Below are 16,536 nucleotides of genomic sequence, written 5' to 3'. Positions count from 1 at the left end.
ATTTGGCCACTTAATCAAACTCGTCACCTCGAACATCATTGTATGAAGAAAAAAATATAAGGTTCAATTAGCTTCAATAGCACAATGATAGTTCGCTTCATAAGTGAATTATCACAAGTTCGATTCTGGGAGCTGGTTTTAGATTTGTTCTCTTATTTTTTAAGAGATCCAACGACACAGTAGGCACCTTGAGGATTTGGGATCCAATGTTCCATTTGACAAAAAGGGCAACCCAAGTTTACCCAACACTAAAAATTTGCAAGATTTTTGTGGAATTTGAGTGGTTAGAAAACCTGCAAGCACCAATGAAATATGATAACCTAATATTGCCCCTGATTCTCAGATTTTTTTTGGGTCATAATTTCTCATAAATTACTGCAATCACATGTCGGCAAAAGATGAATAGCCAAAGTTTCCCAAAAAAAAAAAATAAATAAATAAAGGATGAATAGCCATTCATTTGTTGGAGCTGGCTGGCATGTACCGAGGGATGTCTTTGATCAAATTATTGTATCTTTCATTTACAGAGATCTCATAAGTCATAACATTTTTGTTAATGCCTGTGAAATTTTCTTACGAAAACTCAATTCAATTAACAACGAGGATCGTTTATCGGTTTTGCAAATTTCTACCAAAATCGGCAATCGCATTTTGGTCGACTACAAATTAATGCCAAATTAAGCAGCATAAAGATTTACTAATTCCTTGTTTACTTGACAAGTAGCGACTACCATACAAAATCTCAGAGGCTGCCAAATGGTTTCCATCTTTTTCCTTCGTTTTTTTACTGGAAAATATCACACACCGTAAGAGGGCACCTCTAACTTTCTCTACCTAGTTCCACTTCCACCTACTATATTTGCTGACAGTATTTAAACAAAAGCAAAATAAATAAAAATATGGTAAAACTGTTGAGAAATGACTTTAAACTGGTGTACTAAAATCGTGACGTCACGTTATATTAATTGGATTGAAACGTCAGCGATGAACTTGTTCCAAGTTGCTCTTTGAAATAATTACTCTAGGAAACCAGTTTTAGTCAAAACAGCATTCCTTACTTTGCTGAGATCTCTTCCTTTGAGTGTTCTTCCAATCCCTTCACACACAGAAAATGATGAAATCTGGCTTCTTGCAAGCTTTCTGGCAACCCATTCATGTGGAGGAACCATGTCATCATCATCACCATCACCAATGACACCACCATCACCATCGCCATCCCCATTGACACCATACACATCATCATCATCATGAACCCAAGAACCAATCTCGGCACTCTTGCCATAAATTTTTGACCAATCAGGGATTGCCACAGGAGCTGATTTTTGGACTTCATGGTCAGCTGGACGATTATTATGGGCCCATGGGATTGTTCTTGCAGCAGTAGGTAGTCGCCATGCAGATGCAGAGGAGGAAGAGGAAGAAGAAGAAGTAGAGGAGCTATTATTTTTGGAATTCCTCAGCTTCTTGGGACTTGAGTTTTCCCTCTCCTTTACAAAACCCCACACATCTTCTTCTTCAAAATCTTCACCATTTCTTTCCCCACCAAAACCACTGCTTTTGCTCATCATACCACTCCAATCTGCCATTGGTGGGTTGCTCTGATAACATCCAAAAATTGAAAGCTAAGTGCTTTTAGAAAAAAGCCAACCAGAAGAGAGGGAGAGAGAGATGAGTGAGAGCAAAAATGGACCTGCTTCCTGTATATATAAGGGGAGAATTATTTACATTTGGTTGGCATTTGGTAATGAGATAAAAACTTATTTATTTCTAGGGAAGCAAAAAGCTGAAAGGTACAAGAGAGAATAATATCAGGAATCTACCTTGCCTGTATATCAAATTATCAACACTAGCTAGAAATTAAAATTAAAAAAGAAAGAGTTGGAAGTGTGACCGAGAAAGTGGAGGCATAAAATTATGGTTAATTATTGTTTTGTTTTTATATTTAGGGTGGTGTTATTTAGCCTTTTTATTTTTATTTTATTCACATCTTTCCATTTTTATTGTTGAATAAGTTGAAGGTGATCAAAGTAGAAATTATATTCATTAGTTTTCATGCAAACACGTGCAGTAGATATTTTTTGAATCATTGTATATTACGCACGATTTATACATTTAAAATGTATTTATATGTGTAAATTGATAAAAGGAAAGTTAAATATTTGAGGTAAATGAATAATCTTAGATCATGTTAGAAGAAACCCCTCATAAACCAATTAAAACAGCTGAATCTACGTAATAAAATCGATCTCTATTAAATTTATATTAAGAATAAAAAAAATATATTTAATAAAAAATTGATTTAATCATATTATTGTTAGTCTATTATGAGGCTAAGCTCATCCTCCTTCTCTTTATTGTACATAATATCATTTGTTAAAAAAAAAAAAAAAAAAAGGTTGACAACTAATTTAATCACATTATTATCCGCGTGCAAAATATATTTAATAATTTGCATTACACGCATCTTAAGATGTTTTAAACGTGTTTAAAAATAGAGAAAATAATATTTAATAAATAACTTATTGAATCACATTATTGCTAGTTTATTATGAGATACTATTTATTAAAAAAAAACTGTAAAAAAAATTTAATTATTAAAAAATACTGTTAAAATGACAAAAACACTATTGTCATTGATGCATTATTTTAGATTATTTTTGAAGTTTTTTATTTGAAAAGCATTTTTATTCAATTATTTTAAAAAATCACTGTGTATCCCTTGGCTTTATATATAAAGATTATAAAACTTGTCAAAAATAAAAAGGAAGTTGACAAGACACTCCGTTGATAGTGAGTGATTTTAGAAGAGTGGTGTTATTTATATTCTATGCACACATTTTATTTCTCATACATTTTTCTTTATTTTTTTGTTGTCAGATTAAATAAATTAAAAAAATATTAACAATAAAAAATTAATAAATGTGCATGAGAGGTAAATATGAGTGGAAGAATATCACATTCATTTCAAAAAAAAAAAAAAAAAGGAAAGAAAATAACGAGAATCTCAGTTCTTACCTGAAAATGGTCAGTGTGGAGGTTGGTTTATCAAAAAACACCAAAAGCCCAGAGAGAGGAGTGGCCAGAAGTGGATAAGAGGAAACTTTGGGGATCGAGAAACTGGTGAGGTGTGTTGAGAAAACCCAGAAACCAGATCATGATATTATCAGAAGCATTTTTTGCTTTTTTAACCTCTATGGGAATAAGGTCAGTGCTGCATGCTGAGGAGACTTCTTCATGTCACGTTTTTACCTTACACACATATATACACACAAATACATAAAAGTTGGTGTTAGAAATATTATTTACTTAAATTATATTTTAAAAAATTATATAATGTGATGTTTAATGATTAAAAAATTTCGTTAAATCATTAAATAACTAATCCAGCCCATCAATATTATGTAATTTGCAAAATTTTATTAAAAAATATGGCCTATCGCTAACATTTTTCATACATAAAATAAAATGTATTAAAAGAAGGCTTGGTCTGAACCATAAAACTTGTCGCTGATTCCATTAAAAAACCTCATCCTCTCAACTTTTAACTCACTCACTCAGCTCATCATCAGGCATTACAACAAAGAAAAAAGGACAAGCTCTCTCATCAGCGACCGATTGTGGGAGATGGTGTGGGCGAGGGAACTTTTTTAAGGAGGTTGTCTAGTAGGGACAAGAATTTTCTTTTTTTTTTTCTTCTTCTTCTTCTTCTTCTTTTTTTTGAATGTTCAAGATTTTATTTTTATAGAGGAAAAAAAAGAGACAAAATTAGAGAGAGAAGATAAAAATAAAAAAAAACTGTAGAGAAGAGGGGAAATAAAAAAAGAGGAGAGATAATCCTTATCCATTTAGTAGTGGGTGCTTTTTCAAGACCAAATTATTCTTATGATACTTCTTATAAAGTATAATATATTTGTATTTTGGATTTTAGATACGTTAATGCTACTCGATAGCGGAAGATGTTCTAGTCAAACAATTGTTTAGGAAAATCACTAATAAGATAAGAAAAGCTTCGGTAAAATAGTACGACTACATCATTATAATTTATAGGACCACTCATCGAATATAATTTTAGGAATTGTTATTAGTATTTCAAAAATCTTATTTTGCATTTCAAACTTTTTATATTAAGAAAAAAATACACTTATAAGAAATGTAGAATAAGAATTTTAGAGTGTCAATAACACTTCTCATAATTTTACTTGAAGATGGAAAATGACCTAATCAAGTAACCTTAACAAAGTTTATCTCGTAATAAGAACTAGAGTAGGATTCTCTTCCTTTTTTTTTTCTCTCCCTTTCCGTTCCCTCTTATTTGAACGGTTATTATTAAGCTACGTTAACATCTTTATATTAATTTTTTATAGAAATAAAAAGACAAAATAGAGAATGTTAGATGAGGGAATAGAAAAAGAAGGGAATGGAAGATGATAAAAAGAAGATAGGAGAGAATCTTAGTCCCAAAAACTAAGCACTTGGTTGACTGTGGGTCTGTAACTTCTACTTTTCGGACATGGCTTCTTTGTTCTCCCAGTTCTCATATACTTTTATCCATTTTTATTTATACGATTACGGTTAAGTTACATCAATATTTTATATTTTTATTGTTTTTTATCTTATTATCTCTATAAAAAAATTAATATAAAATGTTGACGTAGCTTAAGTGATCGAATAAAATAAGAGGGGATGGAAGTGTATGGGAACTGGCAGGCAGAGAAGCCGGATCCCTAGTTTTCTCTGTCTTCTGGTTTACTTCTTTCGATGCTTCCTGGGTTTTGGTCTGTCTTCTGGTTTACTTCTTTCGATGCTTCCTGGGTTTTGGGGATTATTGCAATGGTAAATAGCTAGAGAGAGAGAGAGAGAGAGAGAGAGAGAAAGCAAATAAAGGCACTGTAGGTGCTGTCAAGGTGAAGGGTCTTCTCAAACTCAAATCAGTATGATCTGTTGGACAATGACCAAAGAGAAGTCCATCTGTGGAACGTCAATTAATAATTTCACGCTTGGAGTTTGCAATCACATACTTCATCCGTATGTGCACATCTGACTTTGCTATTTTGCCCTCAGTTGTATACTAACTTAACTAGATAGGAGAGGTAATCTTTGGATGCCAATGAGCAAAAATTGTGTCTCTTCATGCTTTGATTCTATCACGTTCGCATTTTAACTTTGCCATGCAACTGAGATGTTATATTTACATGTTCAAGTGACCGCTTTTGTTTAGAAATAAAATTACATATAACTGAAATGTTATATTTACATGTATTTTAAGTCTATCACATTCATATTTTCACTTTGTCATAGTGCATGATGGTGAAGCATCACCATCTTTGCATGTAACTTTTTCTTCCTTTTTCAGTTTTACAAGTCTTGTTATTTCTCATCATGTTCATAAGTTATTGCGATCCTATATATAATTTAAGTGTTTTTTTTATAAGAGATATATCTTCATAGCTGATCCAATATGAATCTTTATTCAATTTTTTGACCTACAAATACAAGAGGATTTTGTATGAAATAGCTACATACGTTGTTGCTGTAATAATTATATGTCATGTGTAATGAGGATCGTATACTTGTACATGCAAGCATCTCTCTTCGAATATAGAACCGGGCTTTTGAGAGACTTTTCAATGTACCCGGCACAAAGAGTTAAGTGCTACTATAAAAGTGGTGAGATACTTGTGTTAAAAAAATTAACAACTTAAAAAATAAAACTTGGGATGGGAACTGTTAGCACTCGAAAAATCTCATTCAACACTTCTCACAAATTTATTTTTATTTATGTTTAGAAAAAGTTAGAATTGCATAATAAGATTTTTAAAATACTGATAATAATTTCCATTGAACTTCTTTCCACTTAAACAATGGCACATAGTTTGCCACATGTGTTCTAGTCAGACAGAAATTTTTCTTTTTGCTTCCAATGCACACCCCTTCTGTTCATAAAATATGGGGTGTCATACCCCCACACATTTTTTACTTCTTATACATTATTTTAATTTTCAACCGTAGAATTGAATGAATTGAAAAAAATTAAAATACATAAATTAATAAGGTGAAGGAGAAGTAAAAATGATATTCGGTAGTAATAATGTCAATCTCAATCTGCATGTTGATTTATGTCAAAACTATGCTACTCTAAGTCTCTAATCAAACTGATAGTCTATAACGTATGTCTAATTCAGCACAGCTGACAAGACTTTTGCAGTTTTGAGAACTTGACAATACGCATACCAGATTTGGTTCACTTCTGGTTCTTTTTAAAGTAGAAGCATTTGTAGGGAAAAGAATTACAAGGTCTGCCAGCCTTGAGTGATATGACTCAGCATGTTAGTAGAAAACTTGCTTGCAACGTGTCGTAGCGACGTTTTGTATGCATTATTATCGTTTATGGACCAGGATCCTCTCCTAATCTAAGGATGAGGATCCTTATGATCAAGAGATGTGAAGCGTTGGATGAAAATCTAACGGCTATAAATAAAGATGTATTTTTAAAATTATAATAATTATAACCGTTGGATTTTCAACTAACGGTCCACATTCTTTAATCATGAAGATCCTCATAGATTAGGAGAGGATCCTGATCCATCGTTTATCTCTTCCATCACAAGCAATCGCATAAACTAATATTTCATATAAGACGTTGCAAATTAAGAGTTTCGCTTTAGCTATTTCTGCTAACTCCATGCTGAAACTTAGCCTCTTTAAGCAAGGAAGTATACAATGAATTAATCACGAGACGTGACGTTTGGTGAAATTCTTTACTTTTCGTTAGTGTAATAATTATACTAATTAATTAGCTTTTGTTTAACTGAAGTTGAAGGTTTTTTTTATATTCTTCATCAATTAATCATGCTTGAAGATCATCAAACATAATTATTAAAATATCATTAAGCTTCTTGATCCTTTAAATCATCTTAGATAACAGCAAGTCTAGTTGTCATCGAGTGTACATAATTATATTATTATCTCTCGTCTCAAGATATACACATATATAGATCTGACGACACAGTAAAATATCTACGAAGATAGATCACCGATCACGTACAATGCATGGCAATATATAACTAGTGGTGAAAGAGCTCAAGTCATATTTTGCTTTGCTTACTTGTAGCAAGAAGCATTTAGTGGAGAAAATCGACTTTATCAAGGTTTTTTTTATATGGAATAGGATCATTTCCTGATTTTTTTGTGGGGATTCGGGAAATTAATTAATTATATCCGTTCATCGTATATCGTGCGATTATAAATAATTTAAATTTTAAAATTGAATATAAATAGTACCTAACGAAAATTGACCGCACGATATACGATGAATGAACACGATTAATTGATTATCCGGATCACCACAAAGAGGATCAGGAGAGAATCCATGTCTCTTTTTTTTAGAGCGTTTTAACGAAACACTCATGATACTGTTCACTTTTAACGAAAAACCATATTTTTACCTTTTTCTAATACTATTCATTATATCTTTATTTATTATTTTTAATTAAAACTAAATTTTTTTTTTAACTTTTGGTTAGTTAGTTTTTTTTTTTTTTTCCTTCCCTAATGATTGAAGAGAGAACTCAACTTCTACCATCCAAGGAGGATCTGCTTGATTTGAAGGTACTTATAAGATGAGCACACCGAGACCTGCTTATTCTCCATCTCTTTTCCTTTGAGGAAGAAAAAAGTGAAAGTGGGACATAAAGCGACCACTAATATTGCATGCGTTCTAAATCAGTCTCAATTTTAGTCCATCACCAGTCCTATATGGAATGAGATCTACTGCAGATTTCTGTGTCCGAGTCTGTGGAACGAGATATTTGGACCATTTAAGAGAGAGAAAGATATTCGGACCGTTAAAATTTTTAGTTTTTTATAAAATAGACCAATAAAATAGGCTAATGAAAGCCAGATAATTGAAATTGAGTGGTCCGGATGTCTCATCCGAACTCTTATATATTCTCACGTCATAAGACTTATCATTTCCACAAGGTTGGTCGCTTCAATGCTTGAAAGTAATGAAAGCAAATTTGATGGCCAATAAGAAAAAAATTTAAATGCTTTCGCACCTTGGGGATTTTTTTCTGCACTATCAAGATCAAGTATGAATACTCATAGCAAGTACCACTCGCTTGCAGTTTCTATTAACTTTTTTTTTATATTAATTTTTAAAGTCTTTTTTTTTTTCTTTGGCATGTAATATATATACAGATGTGATTCAAGTAATAATCTTGAAATTTCTTTATAAATTAGTTTTATTAAAAAGGCTCGATTGATGCATCTACAAAAAGTGTTTGCAAATTCCACTTTGCTACTGAAGTATAATTTTCACCTATTTTAACCTCTAAATCAATTTTTTTTTTTTTTGCATGTGCCACTGTTTACCTGAGCATGCATATTTAACAGAAAATTTGACGGACTTAACAATAAGGGTTAAAGTGCATGAAAACATGATTTAGGAGAGAAATTACGTCAAAATGGCATTCGGAAGGTAAAGGTTGAATTTGCAAAAAATAACTTCACATTTTTGTTTTGGCCTTGGTAGAATTTACGTGAACTCACTCATAACTTGTAGATCTCCATGTTTCGAACTTTTCTCTGTACCTCTAAATCACCTTTTTATGGTACATTGAACTAACAATGATCAAGGTTCGATAGGTTCAATTCCTGACACTAGTGAATTACACGATGGTGGCTAGGAAGAAGTTAAAATGTCTCTGTGAGTCTTGTTAGACCCCAAAAAGGTGGACTGCCTTGGCAAAGCCATCAACTGGTTTCTTATTTTTAAAGAAAAACTAATGATCATCAAATACCCTATTGACATATGGATCATATCCCCCTTTGCATTATTTGTGCAGCTAGTTAAAGCTATCGAACGAAAAAAATTATCGGAGATCTACTGCCGAAATCTATACAAATCCATCCGAGTTATCTGATTTCTTATATTCACTCCTTCCGTGCTGCGTGGTAAAGCTCCATATAGTCGAGAGCTGGTTTGTTCCAAGACCAATCTTGCTCCATCACCGTCTTGCACAACGAGTTAAACCAATCCCGACCATCATACCAAGCGGAGATTGCCCTGAAAAACACCATTTATGAGTACATGAACATTTTTTAAACTTCAATTTTTGAAAAAAGTACAGTTCTCCAATCATCTACGAAAGAAAATGTACGCACCTATTAAGAGCATAATCGACACCGGCAGCATCAGCTCCATCGAAGCTGAAACCGTTTGGCTCGACACCCTCGGCGTCTGCTCTCTCTTTATCATGGTCAACATCAAATACCGTATCATAAAGTCCTATAAAAGATACAAAAAGAAATTGACAGTCAAACTTCACACCGAAGTAACTTTAGTTTACCAGAAAAAATGTCCAAGGTAGTTTTTAACTCAAGTGTCATAGTAGAGGACTATAAACATGTCAAATGGCTAGTCAAGACAAAATATAAACACCCTATTAAAGCACTCCTTGTCAGAAACTGATAAGCTAGGTACACACCTCCAGTTTTTCGAACAACAGGTATAGAACCATATCTCATTGCTATGAGTTGGGTGAGACCGCACGGCTCAAAAATTGAAGGAACTACGATGAAATCAGCACCAGCGTATATCTGTAGGAAAATCCAATTAGTAAGTTATCATCACAGTGCAGATGTAAGAGGTGCATTTACATAATAAATAAAACAAAATATGAATTTCACAAGAACAGACCAAATGCGACAGTGGCTCATCGTAAGTCAAACAAAGGCGAGCACGATCAGCATGAGAAGAATGTAACTGATTTGCCAAATTTACAAAATCATTTTGGATACGAGGATCTGGAGCTGAACCAAGCAATACAACCTGCATCAGTGGTCCAATTTGATTCAGATTTGGCTTTGGTACACTAAGAAATGAGAGGGGATATGTAAGCCCATAAAGAACAATGTTTATGGTAATAATTGACCCGCAGAAAGAGGGAGAGAGATGAAAAGTAACCTGTCCATTGCGTTCCAAGGTGCGCCTAATGGCATGCTTGATGAGATGGATTCCTTTCTGGCGAGTTAAGCGCGTAATAATACCTATTACAGGGAGATCAGCTGTTTTCAGACCAAGCCTTTGTTGCAAGGCTTCCTTGGCAGCTTGTTTGCCTTCAACAACATTTTCAGAAGTATATGATATCTGAATGATAAGCATCGTATGTGTTAGATGCAGTTGTACTGCAAGTAGTTAAGAGAATTTGGCAAACAGCAGAATACTTATTCCAAGAAACATAAATGGAAAAAACTTTAATATAAGTTTAGAATTACTAGAGCGAGGAACACAGAAATATTATTTACTTACAGGAATGAACTTATCATCGTATGGATCCCATATATCTTGGTCAATTCCATTTATTATACCATGAAACTTGTAAAGATGAGAAGCAATTGCAGGATTTCCAGATACCTCCTTAGCGTAAGTGTTGGATACCTGAAGATATAGAGACGAGTGAAACAGTTGACAAGATAGAGTTGGTTATTAGAGTTGAAAGGCCTGATACTAATATTCACAATGGCAAAGTATGCTCTAGGTCATCAAAAACTGATAACATGAGACAGTTTCAGGAATTTGTAAGTACTTACTGTTGTGGATTTGTCTGAGTACGCCACAGCTTTACCAATGAAGTGCGTTCCAAACTCAAGGTTATGAATTGTGAAGACAACCCGAGCTTTACTGAGACCATAATGCATGTAATGATCTTTAAATAACCAGGCAACAGGTGCACTAGACCAATCATGGCAATGAATGATATCCTGCCATCATAAAGCACGACTTTCAAATAGATATCCTAAAAATCCATTAACTGAAATCTTCCGTCTGAAAAAAGCACAATCAAATTCTTCCTTCATATACAAGTGTCTAGAAAAATCTTCCTTCATATTTTTTTTGTAATCTACTTTACTTGTTTTGCATAGGTAAGAGTAGGCAGAAGCACCACTACCACTACAAATATGAATTAAGTCACTTGTAGTACTAGCACGCATATAAACTGCACAAACGTTTCGCAATGTTTTCTCCTTTCTTCTACCAAATAAGTAGGCCACTTATGTGAAGACATCTGGTGTTGTGTGAAATTAATAAACTTCTAAAATAAGCAATTGGATGATGAGTACTCACAGGATGAAATCCACTTTGAAGTAGAAATTCTAGCGCAGCATGGCAAAAGAAACCAAATCTCTCTGCATCATTTTTACAGCCATATACGCAACCTGCATCAAAGAATCTGCAAAAAGAAACAGAAATAGAAAAGATTCGTAGTAAATAACAAATTGCTGCATCTGGCACAATGGCATTATTGTTTACAAATTACAGTAGGATCAATAGCCAGATATAAAAAGTGTAATGCCTATCAACCCATTACAAAAGAAAACAAAAATTAGTAAACTTGATAAGTACATTTGAAACACATAATTTTGAAGGAAGTGAAAGAGGAAAGTACCTGTTTTGAGGTTCCAAAAAGTACACTGAAACGCCTTCCACTTTCCCAAACCAAACTTTTATTTCAGTTCCACCCCAAGAGAAGCTTCTGTTATACTGAAACTCCTTCACCTGTATCAGAACATCGAGATTTCGCAATTTAGAAACCAAAGTATTATGAAGGTAATGTTGAATAAGAACAAATACATGAATAGGTCCAAACAGAAGATTATATGAATCATAAACAATAGAATGTAAAAAGAAGAGAAGAAATCTATGTTTTTAAGAAAACCTGGTAATCAAAGAACATGGACTCACAAAAACCCAAGAGAAGCAAATTGTATTTCATTATTTCCATGAATGTACCTCCAAGATAGGCAGTCAAATGCCACATATAAGACCTAGAACAAGCATTCTTTTATTTACTAGAAATACAGAATAAAAAAAAAGAAAAGAAACAAAAGACCAAATCTCAATGGCATAAAGAAAAAAAGAAGTAAAGAGCAGATGAGGTGTATGGAAATAAGCAACAGCAGAGAAGCTTACATTGCTAAAGTTCAAACAATCATATTTTGGAAGAATGATGTCAACGTGGTGATTTAAGTCTTGCACAGCTCGTGAGAGACTGGTAACAACGTCACCAAGGCCTCCAACCTAGAATAGATGTTATGAATAATTGAATGGAAATAAAGGAAATAAACAAAATCATCATGGCCCTTATATGCAAGCAAGTACATACTGACAATATATGTTCACAAGCTTGCCTTTGCAATGGGGGCCATTTCAACAGCAATATGTACAATGTTCATTGGTGGCTCCTTCGCAACTCCTCCAAACACCGGAATGTGGTAATCCATGCCATTATTGTTGTCAAAAAGTCCACCATCTTCCGTCTCAGAGAAAACAAAGTCCATCATGTATGCATCGAGTGGGACTGGAACTGTAGAGACACAAATACACATGTCAACAAGAAAATTTAACCATGAAAGATATATATATATACTCAAACTCACCAATTGTTTTGACACGAGAACCATTCTCTGCAGGTAACATCTTCTGTGGTTGCAATGGACCCTTGCGGTGGGTCCAACGGTTAAATGATCCTCTGAACCAAACCTCAGGCTTTCCATTCAGAACTGTGTTGGCAGGATTGTAGAAAACTGTCGCCTTGTTTCCAGCTTGAACATCAAGAGGCTCAGTGTATACTATATGCTTCTGAGACAGCAAAAACCTTTTCAAAGTTCTTTCCTTCATTTCTGCTTTCATACGAGCTGTTCTTTCGACCTGCGACAAGAGAAGGGAAATGGTACTGGGATCAGTAATGCCATAAGATAACTGTGAGAAGTTGAATCCCAAATTTTCCAAGATAAGATAAATAAACATATATAGAGATAGGAAATCGCAAGTACCCATTGACAACAATTTAAGGGTAATCCAGAAACTCCACACTTTGCATAAATTACAAGCACTAGACGGACCAACCAGTTAAAAACCCTAAGAAGGTGGTCCCAATCTCACGTCAAGCCCCTCAATCTAATCGTTCTAGGCGTACTTTTCAGTAAGACTCACCTTGGCACGGATTGCCTCCTCCTTTAATCTCCTCTCCTCCTGGAGCTTCTTATATATCTGGTGTTCTTCCTCAACCCAATCTAGTTCCTCAGGAATGGATTTTGGAACTATAGCATGGAAATCATGACGGTGGTTGTTATCATATAGAACGGCATTCTGAGGTGGTCCATCAGCAAAAACCCAATCCAAGACAACAGCTTGTTCAGGTACAACAACTACAAGAATAAAGTTGACAAAAATGATGTTTTTTTACAACATGCCATACAGGCAACAAACAGAAAATTATCTCAGAAATTTCAGATAAGGTAAAGGAATTAAAACAAACAAAATAAGTATGCTAGAGAAAGAACGGACAAGAATAAAGAAAATGCACATACCATTGGCATACCACCAGTCACCATCCTTTCTCTCAGAGCTAACAAGTCTTTCAACAATTGACAATCCATCTGTCCAACCATTATGCCCCCCATGAATCCATAGTTCCTTAGCATGAGCAAGAGGACCCGAGCTTCGGTTATAGTATAACTTCACCAAGTCCTCACCTTTAAACTCTCTAGGCTCTATGTGCCAAACGTCTTCTACAGACCTTACAGCCTTTTTGATCAACTCTTGCACCATTTGTTGTCTCTTTACAATCTCTGCCTTTGCCTGTGCTCTGTCAGCTTCACTTGCTGCCTTCTCTGCTTCGATTCGCCTCTGCTCTTCTGCTTGCCTTTCCCTCTCAGCTTGCTCCTTTGCAAGTTTCTCTTGTTCTTTACGCTTCTCCTCAAGTAAGAAATCTTCAAATGCCAAGAGGTCCATTCCACCTTCCACAGTTATCCAGAAATTTTTCGCATCATTATTGTCATAAACATTTTGCCCATTGAAGAACACAAAGTCTATCTTATATGATTCTTTAGGAACATGAAACTGGCAAGACCACCAATCCCCTTTGAGTTGTGTTTTGTTCAACCTGAAGTTAAAAGATTTCCAACGCCAGTCGTTGAAGGCACCCATCATCTGAACCTCTGGCTCATTGCTTAGGGTTGATATACTTCTATTAAGGAACACTTCTATGTCTTGATCAGGTTTCACCACCTGAGGATAGACAAAGATTTTGTTCCCTCTTGAGAAGTTCTCCTCAGCAAGCCTCGCAATTTCCTCTTTACGCAATTTTTCTTCCCTCTCCAACTTTAACTTTAAAGAAACTTCATTCGTTAACTTTTCACTAGCATCAATGCCTTTATCAGTGTCTGCCAAGTCATCAAGGACCTTACCTACACTCCCATTTTTTATCCCTTGAATTCCCCCACTTGATGGCTTGCTAAATGAAGATGATTCCTCAACCTTAGTACTCGTTTCATCAATTCTTTTTTCCTCAACATCGCTCTCTTCTGAAGGTTCAACTACCAATTCTCTTCTGGTGTCAACTCTTGATTCAAGTGTTTTCTTATTTTTCCCATCAAGTTCACTGGATGTCAAAGATGTAATACCCTTTTTGTCCCCAATATTCCTTTGATTCGTCTTCTGGCCGCTAGTTCCTACTGGGTTTTTCGGCACTAATCCCTTTGAACCCGGAGACACTTTTCTTTCTCTCCTCCTTGAAAAATCTACCAAGTTACAAAGTCAGATTAAGTTAACAAAAGCAAAGAAAACTAAGGTCAATTAATCAACTTCAAACTAGAAGAGAACAACACGGCCAACTCACCGGCTGAACGGGCAGTAATTTGGTATGAAACCCCATTTGCCAGGTTTCCTTTGAACCATGAAGAATACTGAAATAAAATGCATTATTAAGAGAAGTTTAGTTTGAGATACAACACTCATTAAAAACTTAAATCCACCACAGTTCAGTAATTGTATTCAGAAAAACTGACTGGAAAAGCAAAACCATCACTGCCCAAAAAGTAAAATTTCTTATAATTCAGTCATATCTACAGTAAAATTAAACAAATAGTGAGTGCCCACCAAGAAAAAGAACATGATTTCATCGAAAAAGCTTCCACCTTTACAAAATCTCCAATCAATACCCCACCAAAAGTGTTGGTAAACAAATATTCAACCACAAAGATCAATGAATCCCACAATCCATCTCTCCATAAAAACACAGATTCCTACATGCTTGTGATCAAATTCAATACCAAATCACCAAAAAAACCCAATGAGAGAAATATCACAAGAAGAAGAAAATGCATATATATACACACACATGTATATATATGTCTATAAATTTGACTAACTCTTCCATGGGGAGGGAATCCAGTAAAAGGTTTGAGCTTTAAGTTGCTTCCTCTCTGTTGGAAAATTCCTCTGCAACTGAGTGGCCTCTGTGCTTGTATAGAAACCTCCATGGCAGAAGAATGTTTGTTTGTTTGTTCTGCTGCTTCCTTCTTGCTTCTTTCAATCACACACAAAATATGATCCCCACTGATTAGCAACCCATCTCGAAGGCTCGAAGACTGAGCTTATCAGTTAATTAATTAATTAATTAAATATCAAAGATCTTGATTTATATTTTTATATCAATATTCTAAAAGACGTTAGGCGGTGAGTTGGGGCTAGGTCCTAGATGGCTAGACAGGTCTAGCGGGAGTCCAGACGACTAAACGGATTTAAGTAAATTTATTATATATAATTAGTATTTTGGTGAATTTTATGGTATGAAATAAAACTTCAAATTTTACAAGTCCATAGTAATTTACAAAATATTTTTTAGAGATCATATTAATTTAGGAAATCTTAACGAAATATTCTTAGTACTGTTTACTTTTAAGGTTGAAAACATTTTTAGCCTAAAAATATTTACTTACATTTTTATTTTGTCATTTTAGTTAAAAATTAAAATTTTCAAACTCTTTTAGTTAGTTTTCTTATTAATTTATGTTGAATTTAAAGAAAAATAAAGGTGTCAAGTGGATGTAGAAAGCAAAGTGGCACATTAGGACGGATAAAGATCAGACTCTACACCAATGCTTAATGATAAAAGACATTTTCAGCCCAACACCCCATCATTTTTTATGAGAAAAATCAATATGTTAGGCACTGACGGCCTATGGCTTTTTACAAAAAGCAAGCAACTTGATTACTTAGGAAGACCACTTTAAGGTTATGTAGAGAAGACCGCCTTAAGTTGCTAAAAACTTAATTACTAGTGCTACAATTTATTGTTTATTTTTATTTGTAAGTGAGATATCTTAAGTTCGAATTATGTAAATGATGAACTCATAACTAATTTACTTTTCCCATCAATTAGTGTAATATGTCAATGAAATAAGAAAATATACGTAGAACTCACATTCTCTAAAGAACAATGATTGAATGTAATAATGGTTTTAACTATGAATTTTCTCTAGATGACCTAACAAATATGGGAAAAGAAGATGATACGATAAACACTTGCATGTCTTTCGTGTGTAGCAAGAGAGAGAAAGAAATAGGGCACTTAGTCCTGGACAAGAGAGTTTCTCTCAACATACAGAAATGCATTTTTACACATGCACATCAAAATCAGTTACCATAAAAACATCAAATATCATGCATCACTTATTTTTCACATCTTA

General features: G+C 34.2%; 2 protein-coding genes across 2 annotated transcripts; both read right to left on the bottom strand.

Annotated features, from left to right (window-relative positions):
• Window positions 1-693: 693 nt before the first annotated feature.
• Window positions 694-1,707, bottom strand: LOC137727604 (senescence regulator (Protein of unknown function, DUF584)). Its single transcript, XM_068466434.2, has one exon. The coding sequence runs from the start codon at window positions 1,584-1,586 to the stop codon at window positions 1,017-1,019; it is 570 nt and encodes a 189-aa protein (XP_068322535.1). The 5' UTR covers window positions 1,587-1,707; the 3' UTR covers window positions 694-1,016.
• Window positions 1,708-8,738: 7,031 nt separating this feature from the next.
• On the bottom strand, window positions 8,739-15,464 carry LOC137729030 (starch synthase 3, chloroplastic/amyloplastic-like). The gene is made up of 16 exons (XM_068467849.2): window positions 15,217-15,464; window positions 14,685-14,751; window positions 13,375-14,586; window positions 12,998-13,212; window positions 12,442-12,712; window positions 12,193-12,368; window positions 11,975-12,082; window positions 11,451-11,560; window positions 11,129-11,234; window positions 10,594-10,764; window positions 10,313-10,441; window positions 9,968-10,150; window positions 9,701-9,832; window positions 9,489-9,600; window positions 9,166-9,289; window positions 8,739-9,067 (listed from the first exon to the last, which is right to left on the bottom strand). The coding sequence occupies exons 1-16, from the start codon at window positions 15,325-15,327 to the stop codon at window positions 8,935-8,937; spliced, it is 3,360 nt and encodes a 1,119-aa protein (XP_068323950.2). The 5' UTR covers window positions 15,328-15,464; the 3' UTR covers window positions 8,739-8,934.
• Window positions 15,465-16,536: the final 1,072 nt, after the last annotated feature.

The sequence above is a fragment of the Pyrus communis genome, chromosome 10 (assembly GCF_041283825.1).
Source record: "Pyrus communis isolate YQ-2024b chromosome 10, ASM4128382v1, whole genome shotgun sequence".
NCBI classification, from domain to species: Eukaryota; Viridiplantae; Streptophyta; class Magnoliopsida; order Rosales; family Rosaceae; genus Pyrus; species Pyrus communis.
The sequence above is the reverse complement of the archived record's forward strand: the minus strand, read 5'-3'. Positions and strand labels throughout refer to the sequence as shown.